General features: G+C 47.1%; 1 protein-coding gene across 1 annotated transcript in view; it reads right to left on the bottom strand.

Moving 5' to 3' along the window:
• ANKRD45 (ankyrin repeat domain 45) overlaps positions 1 to 21325 on the bottom strand; it is a 485557-nt gene that overhangs the window by 41164 nt on the left and 423068 nt on the right. The window contains exon 5 of the mRNA XM_069233340.1: positions 13311 to 13449. Within this exon, the coding sequence (XP_069089441.1) occupies positions 13311 to 13449 (139 nt within the window). The remainder of the gene's footprint in view (positions 1 to 13310; positions 13450 to 21325) is intronic.

Genomic DNA, 21325 nt, shown 5'->3' with positions numbered 1-21325 from the left:
AAACACCAGCATAAAGTGGAAAATGGGGGCAAAAAGTTATGGGGCCTCTGCAATCAGCCCCAGTTTCTCACACAACCCCCCCCCCCCAGCCCACACGCCCAGGAGACTCAGCCCAACCCTGGGAGAGTCTTCCTGGCTTGTTAGGCGAGGAAGACAGTGAAGAAAACTGGCTGTCCCTTTGCAGGGCCTTCTCTGCCTTACATCCCCCTGTCAGGGTCACTCCCTCTGGGTAGTGAAGCCATCCCAACAGTAAAAGGACCCAACTCAAACTGAAACTTCCCTCTAGGGGGGTCTTCCTCCTCTCTCTCTGCCAACTTGGGTAGTGAGGTGCCCACCTCCCCTACTCCAAACTTTGCTAGGGCAACACCTAGCTTACCCAAAGAGGTCACCCAACACTTGAGCAACCCCACCATGACCAATAGGGTCAGGGGGCCTACTTTGCTATTGGCTCTGGGGTCTGCCTCCCAGGCCAAGTACAGTGCTGCCAGGAAGGCTAGCACCCAGCAGAGGCTACTGACAGCTGTCAGTACCCAGAACCACACCCTAAGCTCTCCACTGACAGGTGGCTGAGCTGCTTTAGGGGCATCTTTGGGGTCCTGGCACCCCTCTTGCTGTCTAGAGTGGGGGGCTACCACCTCCTGTGGCAGACACCCTCCTTCCACTCTCCCTTCTGTCAGTGCAGGGGCAACACCTTGCATCTGGACAGCTGCCTGACTACTCAGGACTTCCTTGGGGTCAGGTGAGGCCTCACCAGTGCCAACTCTGGGCTCCCCCCCTACTGGGGCAGAAGGCCTTTGGCTCCCTGGAACTCTCTTTAAGAGTGGCCTACCCTTCCTTTTCTTCTTTCCTTTTCTTGGGGACCCCTGTCTCCTAACTGTAGGGACTGACTCCCCAGGACTTTGGGTTGGGGGGGCGCCCTGGGCGACCACCCCATCTGTGACCAGACTCACCTCTGGGAGGTCATTGCCCAGGATACAATCTAGGGGAAGGTCAGCACTGACTACCACCCTAATCCAGTCAAGGATACCCTCCCTCTCTAGGGGCACTATGGCTACAGGTTTGGAGGTGACCTCCCCTGTGGCTATCCTGACTTTCTTTGTCTTTCCTGGGACATACATGTCTGGGGTCACTAACCGGTCACTCACTACAGTGTGACTGGCACAGGTGTCTCTCAGGCCAGTGGTAGGGATCCCATTCACTTGAATGTGGTGGAAGTGCCTACTCCCACCCTCAGGGATCACCAGCTTACCATCTGGTCCTGTCTCCCAGCACAATGCTAGGAGGACTTCATCATCTGAGGAATCCTCCTCTATGGCTACACTGGACAGCCCAGTGCTAACCACCTTCTTTGGACAGGCTGCATCTCCTCTGAAGTGACCTGTCTGCTGACAGTCAAAGCAAGCCCTACTGTCCAAGAGCTTTTTTAACCCTGGGTCTCCCTGTCTCTGCATGTCAGAGTGGGAGTGGGATTTACTCTCCTCCTTCTTAGGGTTCTGGGGTACAGAGGGAGTCTCTGTGGTGGGCTTACCACCTCCCTCCTTAGGTTTTTGGGGACCTGTCCCCCCCTTCTTGGAGTCTCCCCCCTGGGACTTGACAACCACCCTGGTTCTCAACCACTCATCAGCTGCCTCCCCTAGCTCTCTAGGGTTGGTCAGCTTAGAGTCCACTAGATGCTGGCGTAACCTTTCTTGGATACAATTGGTCAAGATGTGCTCTCTCATGATCAGATTGTATAACCCCTCATAAGTATTTACTTTGTTGCCAATAATCCAGCCCTCTAGTGCCTTTAGTGAGGTGTCCACAAAGTCAACCCAAGACTGGGTACTGACCTTCTGGGTGTCCCTGAACTTCATTCTATATTGCTCTGGGGTCAGACCAAACTTCTTGACTAAGCACCTCTTCATACTAGGGTATGAATCTGCCTCCTCCCCCCTTAAGGTCAGAAGCCTATCCCTCCCTGAGTTGGGGACCAACTCCCACAAAAGGGAACCCCAGTATTGAGGCTTAACCCTTCTCATTTGGAGTGCCCTCTCAAAGGCCCCTAGCCACTTATCTATGTCATCCCCCTCTACATAAGCAGGAACCACCCCCTTGGGTAATCTGGGGCAAACTCCCCCACCCATGGACACCTCAGCTTCTTTATCGCTGCTTCCATCTCTTTTCTCTTTGTATGCCCACTTTTTCTTTTCTAGGGCCAGCTTCTCTGCTTCCAAAGCTATGTAGGCTAGCTGGGCTTCCAGCTCTCTTTCCCTGATGGATGGGTTCTCTCCTCCTGAAAGGACCCTCTTCCTACCACTAGCTTTGGGTCTGCCCCTAGTGACTGTATCCAGTGAGGACCGTTCCTCCTCTTCCTCACTTGGGGTCTGATGCCTTCCCTCCCCTGAGTGGTTAGAGTTAGCATCTTCCTCTTTTTCTTCCCCCTCTGGAGCTTCCTCTGTCTCTACCTCTTGGGCCTCAGCCCATGCTGTCAGGGATTTAATCAGGATTTGCTTCCTGAGATCAGGGGTTGAAGGCAACCCCCTCTCAATACACAACCCCCTAAGCTGGACTACTGTCAGTGTGGGTAGGCTAGCCAGATCAAGCTCCATGGTTCCCTAGTTTTGTGTCAACAAAAACTTTTTGCAAAAATTGGAAACAAGAATTTAGAAAAATTACAAAAATTCAATAATTGAAATTAATCCAAATTAATTTTTTTAAAAAAATTTAAAATTAAAAATTAAAAACAATTTTTGCACTAGGACAATTTAAAGGATTTTTAATTTGTTTTATCTAAAACTGTAACGTGATATTGAACACAAGTACAGGATCCCGTCGCTGCTTCCAATTATGTTGGAAAATGGGTTATTGGTAGGGCAGGTAGGTACCTACACCTAGCAACAAGCCACAAACCTCCACAAAAGTACAGTTAGGTCTCAGTAAATTAATCCCAGCTCTACCCTTGGTAGCTTGGCATCGAGCGTCAAGGCTTAACTTAGGAGACAAAGTGTAAAGCATTCAAATATCACACAACAGTAATTAAATAAAACACAGGAAACAGTTTAAAAATCCAAAACCAATTTATAAAAATAGCTTATATTTTTATCTTTAAAATGACACAAAAACGATTAAAATCGGTTCAGGGGAACCGGAGATATGAATTTTTAAAGTATTATTATTTTCTAGCGCATAGAAACAAAAAGCGCCAATCGGGTCATCTGGTTGCACCAGGACCGGGACAAAGTCAAACTTTCAGGCCGACCGCGATGGAGCCCTGCTCGGCTACAGGTCGCGGGAAGCCTCGGTTAAAAAGTTACCTTCTGACTTAGTCTTTATTTTGAAGTTTTTCTTCACCGGGACGAACCTGCCAGTTGGATCCGACCTCCTGGAGCCCTTGTCCGGATACGCGAAGTCGGTTTCCTCGGTGGTGATTTCTACCTTCGGACTTAGTCGTTTTTTCGAGATGAAAATCCTTCGACCGGGGTAAACCTGGATCTTGATCCGACGTCCGTGGAGCCCTTCTCGGATACGATGGCTGGAAGGTCCCGGTCAACTTTTTACGTTCGGACTTAGTCTTTTTTTCTGATGTTTTTCTTTACCGGGACGAACCACGAAGTCAGGCCGGGTCGCGGTTGAGGCAAGCCGGCTAGAATTTCCGCGTCGGGTCGGTCACTTTATGGAGCTTTTTTCCAAAATTTCTCCAATCTTTTCCAAACTTCTGGGGCTTCACCCAGATGTTCTTTTAAGGTTCTTTTGGGGTCCACAGCTCACCCCAAGGGTCCAGAAGTTCTGTGATGGTCCTTGGGGGTGCGGACTTCAACTCCCAGAATGCACCTGGCGCAAACTCCTTTTTGGCCACTGGGCAGTGGTCAGCTGGTCGCTTCTTTCAGGAGTTGGTGCAGGGGACTCTGGTTAGCAAGTTTTCACCTGTAGCAAACAGGGAGTCCCTCCTTGAACCAGTTGAAGCCAGGCAAAGTCCTTCTTGTGGTGAAGCCCAAGTGTGCAGCTGGTGCAGTCCTTCTGAGTGCAGGGTCCAGGTGCAGGCCAGGGGTCCAGCAGGGCAGTCCTTCTTCTTCTTTAGTTCCTTTCTTGTTGAATTCTGGAGGGGATCTGAGGCGTGGGTGCAGGTCTGCCAGTTTTATCCTTGCTCCTGGGTGAAAAGCAGGGGGGCCCTGGTCCTCCAATCAGGGACAGGGTCGTCCCCCTGTGATGACCACTTCCTGGGAAGTGTGGCAAAAATCCATCCCAGAAGGCAACAGTCTCTAAAAATCCAAAATGGATGAATCTGATTTTTAGAGGACAATCTGGCTGAGCCCACCCACTGGTGTGGCTAAAAATCATAAACACACCCCTCTCCTGCCCTCTCCTAATCTAATCAAGGGGGCACCTAGCTGTCTGGGGTTGCAGGATGTGGGGGTGTTGCTGGGTGCTCCAGATGTCCTTCTCTGCCTTTGAAGACCAGTTTGGCAGCCCTCCCCCTTCCTGCTTCCCCATCTGCTGAGGGGAGATTCTCTCCCCCAAGCACATTCCTTTGTGTGAAGCCAGGCCACTTCACACCTCATTAAAGTGGCCTGGCAGAAGCTGCTGCAGGCTGGCCAATCAGAGCACAGCAGCAAAAACAATGCAGAGCTGAAATTGGCAACTTTTTAGGTAAAGTCTAAACTTTTTACCTGCACTAGTTATATTAAATCCAACAACTGGAAGTTGTGGGATTTATTATAACAATCAATTTGATACCAAATTCTTGGTATGTAACATTTAAGGAGACTTTAAAATTTAAAATAAAGTCTGCCCATTCTAGCCTATGAAGGCCATTTACTTCAATGAGGGAAAAACGAATTTGGCTGTTTTTACCTCACCAGGGCTTATAAATCTATTTTTATAAAGTCCCTGCTTATAGTTACATGGCACCCAGCCCTAGGGGCACATAGGGCACACCTTAGGGGTGACTTATATGTAAAAATAAGGTAGTTTAAAACTTTGGAAGTACCTTTAATTCCAAAGTCGAATTTGCATATAACTTTAATTTAAAAGCAGCCAGCAAGGCAGGCTTGCTTTTAAAATGACACTGGGCACCTCAGCAATGCACCTAGGTGTGCACCACCTATGCTGTGGTCCCTAAACCTACATGCCCTACCATATACTAGGGACTTATAGGTAGGTTTACTTAGCCAATTATAATTAGCCTAATTTGCATATCCATTTTACACAGAGCACAGGCCCTGGGACTGGTTAGCAGTACCCAGGGCACCATCAGAGTCAGGAAAACACCAGCATAAAGTGGAAAATGGGGGCAAAAAGTTATGGGGCCTCTGCAATCAGCCCCAGTTTCTCACATAGATTAGCTGCTGTAGGTCTGCTTCTGGGAAATGTTACAACAACAATACATTGGCTATCCACCAGGGCCTACAAAGTGCCTGCATGGGAAGAGAATGCACAGGAATGGGCCCTGGCCAAAGAGAGAAGCGTAAGAGAGATCAGAAAAGATAAAGGAGCAACTGAAGATTTAGAGATGTAGGAAGAAATGGCTAACTTGGTAATCAGACCCCCCAAATGGAGATTACTAGACCCACACTGCTTCTAAGAGGGTTAATTGTTGAGACACATGATGTGGACACACCGCAGTTGGGCCAATCTGAGATGTCAGCTGCAGACACGTATTAACCTGAGGTCACGTCAAGAAGTACTACTCTCCATAAGGCACAGTGCGCCACCGGGGCATCATTTGTTTTCATGCTCTGTGATGGAGTGTGCCAGCCCATATTTACAAGGCCACGCAAAGCCAACCCCTCTCACATAAAACACTGCATGAAAGGTGCATTCCATGGGTGGTGCTTGGAGTGTTCCCATACAGCATACACGGTACCTGAAGGTTTATGATGCATTCCCAGATTTACAAGTCTGAGAATGAGACAGATTCCTACGCCACATCAGGGGTGGTGTGAAAATGACACACCTGGGAGAAATATCTTTATTTCTCCCTGTTTTTTCCTCTTTCTACCTGTGCTGCATTCTGCAGCACACATAGAAATAGGAACATACCTTTTGTGATTGTTTGTGTGCAGGAAGGTGTCCCTTCCTGCACAAAAACAATCATCCTGACAACGCAGGCTTCCTTGCACCATGGTGCAGGGGTGCCTGCGTTGGCGCTAAGCAGCAATTTGTGCACCTGTGCAGGGGGAGAAGACAGAAATGTGCTGTATCCTGTAGATAGGGTGCATTTCTGCCCTTTACATGTGGCGCAGAACGGCACAGCAAGGCACTTGCCCTGTGCCACGGGCCTAGTAAATGAGGCCCTTATTCTACATGTGATTCTAATATTGTGCGAATACAGTTGCTTTGGTGTCGTGGAGAGTTCCCAATTAATGTACGGGATTATCATGCAATCACTTAGCAATTTGCAGGAAATTTAGGAGTGGCATGCACAATGCTTATCATATGATTATGATATGTTATCTTCAGATAGCAACAGTTAATGTTGTAAGGTAAAACGAAAAATAAAGTTACAAAAGATAGCCAGTGTACCTAACCTCTCTGCGTACCTCTTTACACATCTCTGTACCTCACCTTTCTATCGCTCTTTTTTTCTTGCAACTCCCTCTTGTTCATCCTATCGTTATCACCCTCACCTATTTCTCTCTCACCACTTTTTCTCTACAACTCATTCCTGTTTAACCTTCACTACTCTTTCTAACTTTGTCTGCATCACTGTTGTCTTTGCCTGACCTGTATTGCTACAGCAGTTCTCGTTTTGCCCGTCTAACTTGCTGCTCCTGCTCTACCTTGCATCTCTTTAGATTTCTCTTACCACCTCCGATTCTCTCACACTCAAAATATTTCTAATTCATTTCTCTACCTTACCCTCTCTCTACTTCACTCTCTCAGTGAAACCCATCATTCTTCCTTCCTACATCTTACTTTCTCTAGCTCTTTTATCTTATTCTATAACCGTATCTATCGCTCTATCCTTCTTTACATACCAGTTCCTCTTTCTAACCCTCTGGTGGTGATTTACTGACATTTGTCGCTGGGTTTGCGTCACAAAGCTGACGCAAACCAGCACTTTTTTTTATTATTTACTTTCCAGCACGACACTTGTTTTGCACTGGAAATTGACTAAAAGTAACGCAAAGTGCTACTTTGTTTTACTTAGCATCTAGTCGGCGTTACATGAGTGTTCCCTGTGCAATCACCCACCTTTTTTGATGAAAAACCTTAGCTACCAAAAATGTGAGATATGGTTTTGCGTACAAAGACGCCTTTTGAAACCAGGCATTAAAACCAGGTTTTTTCATTTCCCCTTTCTTTTCCGACTTTGAATGTGTGCTGCACTGGACAGCACACATACTAAATAGGAAACATTTTAGATGTTGTCTAGCTATAGTATTTTTCACTGGAAGGGAATACTTCCAGCACAAAGCCTATGCTACACTCTCGCACATGCCCTTGCACTTTGGCGCAAAGGTGTGAGCATGTCGCACAACAGCAAAATTCTGCACTGGCACTAGGGAGAGAAGAGTGCCATATCTCTGTAGATATAGCGCTCTCCTGCTCCCTCCCTGTCACGCAACGCAGCACAGAATTTTTGACTGCTGAACTGGGTTGGGTGACACCTTAGTAAATCGGCCTCTGTATCTCTTTCTGGCACCCTCACTCTGCCTCATCTATCTCCCTACTTCATCTCTATCTCCAAATTCCTTCCTGCTCCTCCACATTTCTCTTTCAGTATCGTTCTCTTCACCTCTCAGTCCTCCTGTCTCTCACTCGTTATCTCTTAATCAGTCGAAAGTCACTTTCTAAACAGTATTGTGTACAAAGAAAGAATGAGAGGTAAAACAAGGGTAGGGAAAGACAAGGGGAAAATTATCAGATTGCACCTGAAGAATTGAGAAAGATCCTTCATGCAGTCCTCTGATTTTCTTTTTCGCAGCGAGAATGTTAGCTTTAACGGGGGGTTATTTGTAATTACGGATATCTAGCAATTAAACTACAATCTCACGTGTAGTGTGCACGTGCCCTACTTTAATATTATGCTATAACCCACTAAACATTGATCAAGTCATCCTTACCGTGTCCTTACTGCAAGGGAAGGGACAAGCTAGTTAGATACTCAAATCCATTTAAAAGATTGTTACAAAATAAATAAAAAAATAGATCTACCAAAAAAAGAATAAGCTTTATCTATTCTGGTTTAAGCTTTATTATAGTAGCAGGCAAGCCCACAGTGACATTTTTACTTACAAAAATAAACGGTGGGAACAGCAAACTCAGCACAGGATGTTCACAAGTAGAGATACTGGGTGTAGGAGGCTGGTCTGGCTTATAGTGGGTACCTAGTGGTACTTACACCTTGTGCCAGGTCCAGTTATCCCTTATTAGTAGATTAGAAGTGTTCTAGCAGCTTAGGCTGATAGAGGTAGCTATAGCAGAGCAGCTTAGGCTGAACTAGGAGACATGCAAAGCTCCTACTATACCATTTATATCACTTAGCACTATGTCATAAGAAACACAATACTCAGAGTTACTAAAATTATTACTTTATTTTAGTGACAATATGCCAAAAGAATCTCAGAGGATATACTCCCTTAGGAGGTAAGTAAAATACACAAAATATACACACAAACCAAAATCAGGTAAGTAAACAGTTAGAAATGTAGTGCAAACACTGTAGAACACAATAGAATGCAATAGGAGACAATAGGCCTAGGGGCAACCCAAACCATATACTCCAAAAGTGGAATGGGAACCACGAATGGACCCCAAGCCTAGTGTAGTGTGTAGAGGGTCCCTGGGAGTGTAAGAAAACACTACGGGTGTCCAAGATACCCCAGCCCAAGACCCTGAAAAGTAGGAGTAAAGTTACCCTACTACCCCAGAAAGACAGTAAAGTAGAGATAGGGGATTCTGCAAAGACAACAACTGACTGAAAAGCACTGAAGACGGATTCCTGGACCTGAAGACCTGTAAAGGAAGGGGACCAAGTCCAAGAGTCACGCAAGTGTCCAGGGGGGCAGGAGCCCACTAAACCCCAGATGGAGGTGCGAAAGGGCTGCCTCCGGGTGGAAGAAGCCAAAGATTCTGCAAAAACAGAAGGTGCCAGGAACCTCTCCTTTGGGCAGCAGATGTCCCACGGCGTGCTGGAGGATGCAGAGTTGTTTCCACACAGAAAAACCGCAAACAAGCCTTGCTAGCTGCAAGAGTCGCGGTTGTAGGTTTTGGGTGCTGCCAGGGCCCAGGAAGGACCAGGAGGTCGCCCCTTGGAGGAGGAGACAGAGGGGGCCCTCAGAAAGACAGAGAGCCCATGCAGAAGCAGGCAGCACCTGCAGAAGCACCTGAACGAGTGTTCAGAAGACCTGAGCACGGCGGTCATTTCAGCACAACAAAAGAGGGTCCCACGAAGTCGGAGTCCAACTCAGCGAGTTGGGCAATGCAGGACGGAGTGCTGGGGACCTGGGCTAGGCTGTGCACAAAGGAAGTCTTGCAAAAGTGCACAGAAGCCCTAGCAGCTGCAGTTCACGCAGTACACAGGATTACTGTGTGGCGTGGGGAGGCAAGGACTTACCTCCACCAAATTTGGACAGAAAGGCCACTGGACTGTCGAGGACACTTGGATCCAGCTCCTGTGTTCCAGGGACCAAGCTCGTCAAGATGAGAGGGGACCCAGAGGACCGGTGATGCAGAAGTTTGGTGCCTGCATTAGCAGGGGGAAGATTCCGTCGATCCACAGGAGATTTATTCTTGGCTTCCAGTGCAGGGTGAAGGCACACAGCCCTCAGAGCATGCACCACCAGGAAACAGTCGAACAAGCCGGCAGGATGAGGCGCTACAATGTTGCTGGTAGTCTTCTTGCTACTTTGTTGCAGTTTTGCAGGCATCCTGGAGCAGTCAGCGGTCGATCCTTGGCAGAAGTAGAAGAGCGAAGTGCAGAGGAACTCTGGTAAGCTCTTGCATTCGTTATCTGAAGAGAAACCCACAGGAGAGACCCTAAATAGCCCTCAGAGGAGGATTGGCTACAGAGAGAGGTAAGCACCTATCAGGAGGGGTCTCTGACGTCACCTGCTGGCACTGGCCACTCAGAGGTCTCCATTGTGCCCTCACACCTCTGCATTCAAGATGGCAGAGGTCTGGGACACACTGGAGGAGCTCTGGGCACCTCCCCTGGGGAGGTGCTGGTCTGGGGAGTGGTCACTCCCCTTTCCTTTGTCCAGTTTCGCGCCAGAGCAGGGCTGGGGGGATCCCTGAACTGGTGTAGACTGGCTTATGCAAGGAGGGAACCTTCTGTGCCCTTCAAAGCATTTCCAGAGGCCAGGAGAGGCTATTCCTCGGAGAGAGTGTAACACCCTCTCTCAGAGGAAATCCTTTATTCTCCCTTCCTGGGACTGGGCTGCCAGGCCCAGGGAGGGCAGAAACCTGTCTGAGGGTTGGCAGCAGCGTTAGCTGCAGAGAAAACGCCAGAGAGCTAGTTTGGCAGTACCTGGGCTCTATGCTGGAGCCCCGGGGATACAAGGAATTGTCCCCCAATACCAGAATGGTATTGGGTGACAATTCCATGATCCTAGACATCTTACATGGCCATGTTCGGAGTTACCATTGTGACGCTACATATAGGTATTGACCTATATGTAGTTCACGCGTGTAATGGTGTCCCCGCACTCACAAAGTCCGGGGAATTTGCCCTGAACAATGTGGGGGCACCTTGGCAACTTTACACCTAACCTTCAATAAGTGAGGGTTAGACATATAGGTGACTTATAAGTTACTTAAGTGCAGTGTAAAATGGCTTCGAAATAACGTGGACGTTATTTCACTCAGGCTGCAGTGGCAGTCCTATGTAAGAATTGTCTGAGCTCCCTATGGGTGGCAAAAGAAATGCTGCAGCCCATAGGGATCTCCTGGAGCCCCAATATCCTGGGTACCTAGGTACCATATACTAGGGAATTACAAGGGTGTTCCAGTGTGCCAATGAGAATTGGTAAAATGAGTCACTAGCCTGCAGTGGCAATTTTAAAAGCAGAGAGAGCATAAACACTGAGATTCTGGTTAGCAGAGCCTCAGTGATACAGTTTGGCACCACACAGGGAACACATACAGGCCACAATCTTATGAGCATTGGGGTCTGGGCTAGCAGGATCCCAGTGACACATATCAAACACACTGACAACATACGGTTTTCACTATGAGCACTGGGCCCTGGCTAGCAGGATCCCAGTGAGACAGTAAAAACACCCTGACATATACTCACAAACAGGCCAAAAGTGGGAGTAACAAGGTTAGAAAGAGGCTACCTTCCTACACAGGGGCATATTTATAGTTTTTGTTGCAAAACTGCACTAACACAGTTTTGTACCAAAAAGTTAGCACCAGCTTGCACCATTCCTGGGCACTAATCGGGCGCCAAATTTATGGAATGGCGCAAGCTAGTGCAAAGGATGGGCTAGCGTAAAAAAGAAAAAAATTACATTAGCTGGGTGGGGCTGGCGGTATGGGAGAAGGAGGTTTTGCTCCAAATAATGAAGTTAGGCTTGTTAGAGTAAAAAAGGATGACTAACCAGCCTAGTGTCATTTTCTGATGCAAAACCATCCATACCACATTACTCCTATCTTAGAAAAGACAGGAATCATGCCCACCACCCCAATGGCCAGCACAGGGGATCAGTGTCCCCTGGGCATGGCCACTGCACCCTGTGCCATGCAGGGGGTCCCAAGTTGGGCTCCTACCTGTGTGTCATTTTAGCACAGGGGGATAAATATGGAGCTATGGGGTTAGCACCATTTTTTAGATGGGAACGCCTACTTTGCATCTCATTGACGCAAGGTAGGTTCACGCATCTAAAAAATGGTGCAAAATCTAACGTCAAAATATAAATTTGAAGTTCGTTTTGTGATGAATTTGCGTTAAAAAAATGATGCAAATTCGGCACAAATGGGGTATAAATATACCCCACAGTTTTGTGAACTTCAGTGCATAACTCAACAAGAACAATGTTTTGTAAGCTGTGGTATGGGGACCCCTTGTGGTCTGCAAAGCCTACTTGGGAGGTATGCAATTGCTTAGAAAATGAAATAATATTAACAGAATAATAAAGTGTACATAAGTAAAGAAGTAAAATGTGTGGTTGAAAAGGCTAAAAGGTCTGTAAGTGTGAAGGAATTTGAAATTGGAGACTAAAATTTAAGTCGGTACCCTTAGATTGTTTGAGAGCAGTACAAGTGTATCAAACAGATTATAGTATGTACGATAGGTGGCCTCAATTGAATTTAGAAACACTCCAACCTTCTTATTAAAATTACGTTTTTTTTATATTTGTTTGTGAATTTATAAAATATTTTATCATTTGTGCATTTGTTTAAACAAATGTTTGTCTCTGTATTTTTTTGCAGTTCAAATGATTGAAAACGCTTAGACCAGCCTTCCCATCTTCCAGTAATCATTCAGTGGAGGTCCCCGGATTTCAGTAATGATTCAGTGGGAATCCCAAGGTTCCAGAAATGATTGACTGGGTGTCCCAGGAATGATTAAATGGGGGTCCTCAGTCAAAATGTTAAGGACCACTGATCGAGAACTCTGAGAGCCTGTCTTTCTTGCTCCCAAATGTCAATTACGTAAAATCAAAAAAAGCAAAAGTCTTAAAACTCATGTAAAAGTAGCCTCTAAAAAACCAAGGGGTATATTTAAGAGCGACTAGTGCCACCGGAGCGTCACTTTTAGTGACGCTCTGGTGGCGCTATGCACTGCACCGTATTTACAAGGTTAACGCCATCTCGTAAATACGGCCCCTTCACATGCAGCACTTTGTGTGAAAGGGCCGTGCAATGGGTGTTGCTGTGGGGGTGCCACAGCAACACTCATTGCATTTTGACGCTGCCCCAGATTTACAAGTTTTTGTAAACCTGAGGCAGTGCCAAAATCTAACACCACCCCAGGGGTGACGTTAGCAGGACGCAAGGAAGAGAAATGCTTTAATTTCTCCTCTGTTTCCACTCTTTCTATGTGTGCTGCATTAAATCACCATTTAAGATTGCTTGTGTGGAGGAAAGTGTCCCTTCCTGCACAAAAACAATCTCCCCCCTCAACGCAGCTATCCTTGCACCATGGTGTAAGGGTGGCTGAGTTGGCACTCAGCAGCAGATTCAGCGCCGAGCAGGGGCAACACAGGTGTGCGCCTTATTCTATTAAATATGGCACACCCCTGTAATGTGAAAATGACAGAGCGCGACGCTGCCATTTTTGGCACTCCGTCATTTTCTTTTAAATATGGGCCTAAGTTTGCCGAATAATCTACGCATTCCCAGATAAACGCCTTGCTTTCGTTATCCCTTTCGTCGGTACTCACGTGGTGCATTCAGTTTGTTGAATATGGGAGTCATGGTTGTCTCCAGCTGAATCTTCTGATCCACGAAGTCCTGGACTGTGGGGCTTTTTCCATTCCGTATCCACTCAGATTTGGCTTCGCAGGCCTTCAATGCTGTGTGCTGAAGAAAAAACAACAAGCAAATAGTGGTTTGAGATGGGAAAATGGGGGATGCGGGCGAAAACAGCGTTGTAGCTGAGAAGGTACTTAAAGTGTCTCTGTACCTTTTAAGGACACTACCGCTAATATTTGAGCACTCCTTTCAAAGGCAATGCCTTCTAAGCAGAAACGCTTTCAAATACATAAATGAAAAAGGTGGCTTCTGGCATGCTTTTGGCTTCAGAAAACTACCAAACCCAATAGACCAGGTGAATTCATTAAACTTTGGCACTAGTGAATTGCTTATTCTACTCTTTTTCGGCTATCGCATGCCTTCCTTCATTTCTCATATTCTAGCCAATTACCTACGTGATGCTGATGACGAAACCTATATCTGCTCAAAAGTCTATAATTATCTGTAAATCTCAAATCCACTAATTCCAGTCCAATTTTAAATGTATGGCCTTACACCAGTAATTATCCCGAACGTTTGCCATAAAAGGAGTGAACAAATACATATTTAGGGATTAGCACAGGTTCGCCCCCAGGTTAAGAACCTTCCCATCTGGGTCTACACCATTCACTAGTCATTAGACCCCTTATAGATGGCGCCAAACATGTTTGTTTTGTCTACCATATACGTTATAGGGTGAGATGCTAAAGCCTACCCTCAAGTCATGCCTCTATACTTCACATATCAATGCTGAATTGTCTGCTGCCAACTAGAATTCAAGGTCAGGTGTTGACAACGGCGCTAGTTTCAGCACTGCAGTTGACTGCTGTCTAACCCCGTTCCATTGCCCAGGGAGCACTTTGCTGCTAGTTTTAATCGATTGAAAATGTAAACGGCAATCTAGCAACATCACTTGCAGAAAGAGGGAATCAATGAAAGCCGATGGGAATGCATGCATCTTCCTCAATTTAATAGTACATAAAGCACTGTGATCATAGTGGTGTTTCATTCCTATCATTGCTTAAATGTAGTTCATGGATAGTGCACCATCACTGCGTAGTGGGCTAACCAGGATATGAGTCACTGCTTTCACAGCTCCATGGGGCCGATGGTAGCATTAGAGTAAACACAGAAGTGAGAAAACAAGCAGACCTCTGCTCTTTTTCTGATTTCAAATTATGTGTGTCTATCTGTAAGTACAAGATAGTTTGGGGTGAGCGGTGAGGATTTGGGTGTACTATAAGATATGGCTGTGGGGCTTTATCATGCAGTACACTCTCAAACACTGACTTGGGTCCAGTCAGGCTCGTTTACTTAACCTTAAGTTTAACCCTGAGTAGCTGTGGCTGTGAGCAGTAAGTCTTGTCAAAGGAACTTAGGCCCATATTTATACTTTTTAGCGCTGCATTTATGTCATTTTTTGACGCAAAATTGGCGCAAACTCACAAAATACAATTGCATTTTGAATGTTTTTGCCAATTTTGTATAAAAAAATTACGCAAATGCGGTGCTAAAAATGTATAAATATGGGCCTTAGTGTAAAGCATTTAACAGCACCAAACAACGAAATAAAGTAACACAACACAAAAGAGATCGGACATCGATGTATAAAAATAGGTTATATATTTATTAATTTTTAGAGACCTTGATGAACAAAATCCACCTGAGGGTTCAAATATACATATTTTTGAAGCTATTATCACTTTTATATGTAACTGCTAATAAGCACTGGTCAACAAAAAGTTTGGAAACTTTTGAAAAGTCTGTAACAGTTAATTCGACTACTCTAGCCTGGGATGTGCAACCAATTCCACTGGACACAGGCCTAGTGGGCCAGAGTGGACAAGTACCTGGCCACCAAAGTGTTTTTAAGGCTTGTTCCAAACTTTACAACCCGGCCATCATAGACATCAATGAAGAGGTCCGGATGCTGCAGATACAGGAAAAAGATGTTCAAAGAATGTTCTGGTTGTGATGCAGTCAACTGGGATGTCTTTGTGGTTGTTCCTTGGTCCACGGGTGAAGTGAGGCGACTTGGGCCACAGAGATCATGGTCTCTCAAAGTCCTCTACGTTGCTGTAGCAGGCCAGCCAATGCTGGGTTACTGGTCTCCTTGGACAGTGGTTAGGGCAAAATCCTTAGGTGGGGAATAAAGTCCCCTCCCTGTGACAAATCAGTTTTGGACAGCACTCCCGGGTTGGGCAGACTAGGGTGCAACTTTTGGCTATCTCGGATTTGTACTTTTGGGCACCCAGCAAGTAGTAGCAGCAAAACGTCTGCAGTGACTACCAACTTATCGGTTTTAAGCTTTTTCAGCTCTTGTGTCCCTGAAGCAGGTTCCAGGGAATCAGCCAACTGAACCTTGGAATCACTGCTTTGATCTGGGGCTGCAAATCGGCTTGCCTCTGAGCCACAGGCACAGTCTAAGCTTCACTAGCCCAAAGTGCAGCAGGTGCAGTCCTTCCAACGGTGCAGCCTCTCTTTGTGTGATTCCAAGGGCAGCTTGCAGTACTCCTTTGGTCCTCTCACCAGATCCAACATGATCCAAAGGGCAGGATGCCAGGGATCCCAAATTTATCCCAGGAAAGAGCCCTGAGGTGACCACATGGCCACTAACCAATGGGCTACTGGGTCCCTTCCCTCCTAGTGACATGTTTCCAGCAATATATGGCACCTAGCTATCCAACAGTGAAACATTCTTGCCCTTTTCAAGATGGCACAACCTTTCCTTAGTCACCAGGAGCTTGATAGCCCTCCCTGAAGGTGTGGCTTCTAGCGGGTTACACACCCATGGCAAAACAGGTTTGGGGACAGGTGTTCCCTCTCTCGCCCTGTCTCCACTTTGTCTGCAGAAACAAAAGGCACCGTACTCAGGGGTGGTATCTATACTTCCCTCACAAAGGTGGCTTGCCCTTTGAAACTCGCCTTTTGGCCTAATACCCTGAGTGGCCATCCAGGGAGATGAGGCAAGTGCTTTTGTTCCTGGGCCTGGCCCTTATCAGTCACTAGGGGATGGAGCCCCATTTATTGTCACACTCTATTGGTCAGTATATAAAAAGCAAAACAACAGGTGCTTCGTGTCAGTTCCTGCATGTAACTTCAGAACAAGTTGAGCTTACTACATGAGAACATCATGAGGGTAAAAATTCTAAAGGAATTGTCCCTTGCATTAAATATCATAATACATGCTTACATACCCCCACACACAAAGATTGTGGTATACCATATTATTATCTCACATTGCTTTCAAAATTCACTCCTTTCAAATGATTCTAAAGGAGTTTATGCACATCCACTGCTCTAGAACTGTATCCAAGGCTTTCTTCAGATATTGTATACTCTTCCTAGGCATTCCTGGGGCCCCCATACTGCCAAGTTAATCTTCCTATTTTAAGATATTCAGTCTGAAACACCCGCCAGATTGGCTAAAATGTGTTTTCTTGCTTATTACAGCTATGCAACACCCCAGTTGCCAATCTTCGCACACAAGATCCATTGCTCATTCGTGTTGCCATATTGTGATGACGGCAATATTAATCTGGGATGCTCACCCGCTCATCCTTGTCACATCATCTTCACACTACATCACTAATCATCATTCACATGATCAGGTGCGTCAGAGCCAATAAAAACACTCCTCACCACTCAGGAGAACGATCATGTAGCGATCCCGGTAGGACTCCGATTCTTAACATGCCGCTAAAGCCTCCATGCAACAAATGCTTATTTGTTGCACAGAGCCTTTAGTGACATGCTATATGGCACTGATTCACAACTATTTCGGGTTTGAAGGCCAATTTTTTCTACAAATCCATAGGACATCGATGGGCAGTGCCTGCGCTCCTAGTTTGGCCTGCTTTTTACCTTTATTTTCCAGAAGGAACACATATTTTGTGCAAGGACTATCCTTACTATGCTAATATAAAAGCATGGAAAAGATATAGATGATGTCCTCTTGATTTGGCAGGGATCCAGAGAAGAGGCAGAAGATTTCTGTGTATGGCTGAATAGTATAGACCGGGTACTTAGATTCACGAGTAGCAGCAGCAGCATGGAACTGAACTTCCTTGACTTACAAATCTATGCATTTGAAGGGAATTTGCATACAGAGGTTTATTATAAACCGACAGAAACAATCTGTTCCGATACGGAAGTTTCCATCCGAGGGGATTTTGTGATAACCTACCAGTGGGTCAAAACTTACGCCTAAGAAGTAACTTCACACGGAAAACAGACTATAAAAAGCATGCAAATATCTTCGCTAGGAAACTGTGTGAGAGAGGGTACCACAAGAAGGTGATAGCCACTGCAGAAAAGAGGGTACGCAATAGCAATAGAGACTCCTTAGGCTAGGAAGAACAAGTTACTTACCATCGGTAACGCATTAACTGGTAGAGTCTCTATCTAGCTGCACGTTCCTTACCTTTGAATTCCCTGGCGTCAGCTTCGAATCTCAAATTTTTTGCTGAGCAATACCCAGCGGGCGTCGTCAGTTGGCACGGGTCGGATCAACGTGCGTCGCTCGGCTCCACGTAGCGTCGTCAGCGTCATTGGAGCTGTCTGTGATGTCACAGTCACCTATGAAGACACCACCCTGGCGTACATACATCAGTTCTTTTAGCACAAACTTCCACGCCAGAAGCGCAGAGTCATGGATCGAACTAACATTTTGTCTATGCAAAACTAGGTCCCTGAAAGGGATAAACCCTTCTAGACATATCTGCAGAGTGGGGAGACATGGGCGGGTGTAAGGAATCTGCAGCTATATAGAGTCTCTACCAGATAATGCGTTACCAAAGGTAAGTAACTTGTTCATCTGATAGTGACTTCTAGCTGTAGATTCCTTACCTTTGAATAGATACTCAAGCCATAACCTCCTGGCGGTGGGCTGTGGATACCTCCACTACACTAAAAACTCCTGTAGGACTGAACGGGCAAAGTGTCTGTCTCTCCATACCTGATTGTCCAGGCAGTAATGTTTTGCAAAAGTGTGCAAAGATGCCCACGTTGCCGTCTGACAAATGTCCAGGACTGGAATGCCCCAAGCTAGCGCAGTGGTAGCAGCTTTGCCCCTGGTAGAATGAGCCTTCAAGCCCTAGAGGGGCTGCTTCCTGGCCAATGCGTAGCAGATCTTGGTGGAGAGAACCACGCAGCAGAAATGGTTCGCTTCTGCACTGCCCGACCCTTCTTTGCTCCAACGTACCCCACAAAGAGTTGGTCATCCACCCGGAACTCTTTTGTGTGGTCAAGGTAGGAAGACAATGCTGTTTTTGTGTCCTTCGGTGGAGTCGCTCCTCTTCCTTAGAGGGATGCGGTGGAGCAAAGAAGATAGGCAAGGTGATGTTCTGACCCAGATGGGGTCACCACCTTGGGGGTGAAAGAGGCACAAGTTCTGAGTACCACCTTGCCTGGGTAGAAAGTGAGATACGGTGACTTTGATGACAGAGCTTACATCTCATCACCCTCCTGGCAGATGTTATTGCCACTAAGAAGGCTGTCTTGATGGTGAGCAGCCGGAGAGGACAGTTGTGTAAAGGCTCGAAGGGAGCACACATCAGAAATGTGAGGACCAGATTTAAATCCCATTGGGGCATAACAAAGGGTGTAGGAGGAAACATATGAACGAGCCCTTTGAGGAATCTATGTACAATGGGGAATTTGAACAGAGAAGGCTGATCAGCCAGCCAAATAAATGCTGATAGCCCTTGAGAGTACCCAAGGCAGAACCCTGCTGGGCAAGGTAAAGTATAAAGAGAAGGATATCAGAAAGAGAAGCAGAAACAGGGTTAATAGACCTTTCTGTACAATAATATACAAAGTGTTTCCAATGGCAGGCGTATACCGTTTTAGTGCGGGGACGCCTGGCTGCCAAAATAACTTTACAGACTTCAGGAGGAAGGTCAAAAGCCATCAACTGCTGCTGCTCGATCTCCACGCATGAAGATGCAGAGTTGACAGGTTTGGGTCGAGAACTCTCGTCTGCTGCTGCGACAGAAGATCCTCCAGAGGGGGCAGCCTGATCGGACGACTGATGCTCATTTTGAGAAGCACAGGATACTAGGCTCTCCGTGTCCTATCCGGAGCCACTAGGATCACTTGGGCCTGGTCGTTCTTGATCTTCTTGAGAACTCTGGGCAGCAGTGGTATGGGTGGAAAAGCGTACAGGAGGCCTGAACTACACTTGTGACGAAAAACATCGCTGAGCGATTACTGCCTTGGAAACTCCAACACTCAATACTGCTGACATTGCCCGTTCTCTGCGGAGGCGAATAGATCTAACCAAGGCTCTCCCCACTACTGAAATAGTCTTTGTGCCACGTCCAGATGGAGATACCATTCGTGATCTAGGCATCGACGGCTGAGTTTGTTGGACCTCTATGGTTATGGCCTGCTGTTCCGGCCATGTCCAGAGACGCAGAACCTCTTGACAAAGGCCCTCATTTCGGATGTACCGCTGTGCTGAAGACCGCCAGTGCAGGCGGTTTTCCGCACAGCGTATTATGACTGCTGGCAGCCCTCCATCCTTTTTCGGATGGAGAGCCGCCGGTAGCCATACTGGTGGTCGGCGGGGAAGTGGAGGCTGCTCCACCTCCACCTCCCCGTCATCAGAACACCGCCCACCGAATCACGTTCCATGATTCGGTATGGCGGTGTTCTGGTGACAGGGTGCTGGTGGCGGAGCAGCCCCCATGGATCCCGTCCCCTCCCGGAGGATTAACGGGCAAGGTTAGTTGATTGTCCGTTGGTGGGGGGGGGTTGGGGGGGCATTGTGTGTTGTATGCGTGCATGGGGTTGTGCGTGTGAGTATGTATAGGAGGTGTGTGAGTGCGTGTATGCATGTGGGGGGTGTGTTGTGTGTATGGGAAATGTGTGCGGGTCGGTATGTGTGCATGTCTGTTTGTATGTGGGCGGGTATGTGTTGTAGTGTATGTGTGCGTGTAGGGGTGTGTGTATGTGCATGTTGGGGGTGGGGGTGTGTGTATGTGCATGTTGGGGGTGGGGAGGGGTGTGTGTATGTGCATGTTGAGGGTGGGGAGGGGGGTCCTGATACCTTTGGGGGTGGCAGGGGGGTGGGGAGTGTGGGGGGAGGACTTGGGGGTGGGGGAGACCCCTATCAGTGCCAGGGAAGGAATTCCCTGGAGCTGATAGTGCCTACCACCATGGATTTTGTGGCGGTTCCAAACCACCCGAAATCCATGGCGGTATGCAGGGTCCTAATACCGCCGGCGGTCTGGTGACGGCCGTCGGGCTGGAGACCGAAGTCTCCAGCCCAGCGGTCGTCACCGCCCTGGCGGTCGGAGTGGAGAAGTGGCGGATGACAATGCCGGTAACCGCCATGGTCATAATTCCATTTTTTTCCGCCGGCCTGTTGGCGGTATTACCGCCACTTCTCCCCCGCCTGCCAGGGTCGTAATGAGGCCCAAAGTGTTTACGACCCCATACTGTCCTGCTTGTTGCAGCACCACAATGCTTTCAATGCCAGTCGGATCGCCCAGCGTTCCAGCAAGTTGATATGGAGTCCGTATTCCGCTGGAGACCAGAGGCCTCTGATCTCTGCCTCTCCCAGATAGCCACCTCATCCCAAAAGTGATGCATCTGTCACTACTTTGAGATATGGCTGGGGAAGGGAGAGGAGTCTTCCTCTGACCTAATCGTAGTTCACTAACCACCACTGCAGGTCTTTTGCAGTTCCCTCCGAAATCTGAACCGTGTCAGTAAGATTTCCCTGACGCTGTGCCCACTGGAACTTCAGGTCCCACTGCAGAGCCCTCACATGCCATCTGGCATGTTTGACTAACAGGATGCAGGAAGCCATGAGTCCCAACAGCCTCAGAGTCTGTTTCACCAAAACCCAGGACAGAGGCTGAAACATCAGTATCATATTTATATATATATATTCTCTTACTATGTATTTACATATCTATTTATTTATTACTCTAATCCT

Source organism: Pleurodeles waltl, chromosome 4_2 (assembly GCF_031143425.1).
Source record: "Pleurodeles waltl isolate 20211129_DDA chromosome 4_2, aPleWal1.hap1.20221129, whole genome shotgun sequence".
NCBI lineage: Eukaryota > Metazoa > Chordata > Amphibia > Caudata > Salamandridae > Pleurodeles > Pleurodeles waltl.
This window is presented reverse-complemented; position numbering and strand designations above follow the sequence as displayed.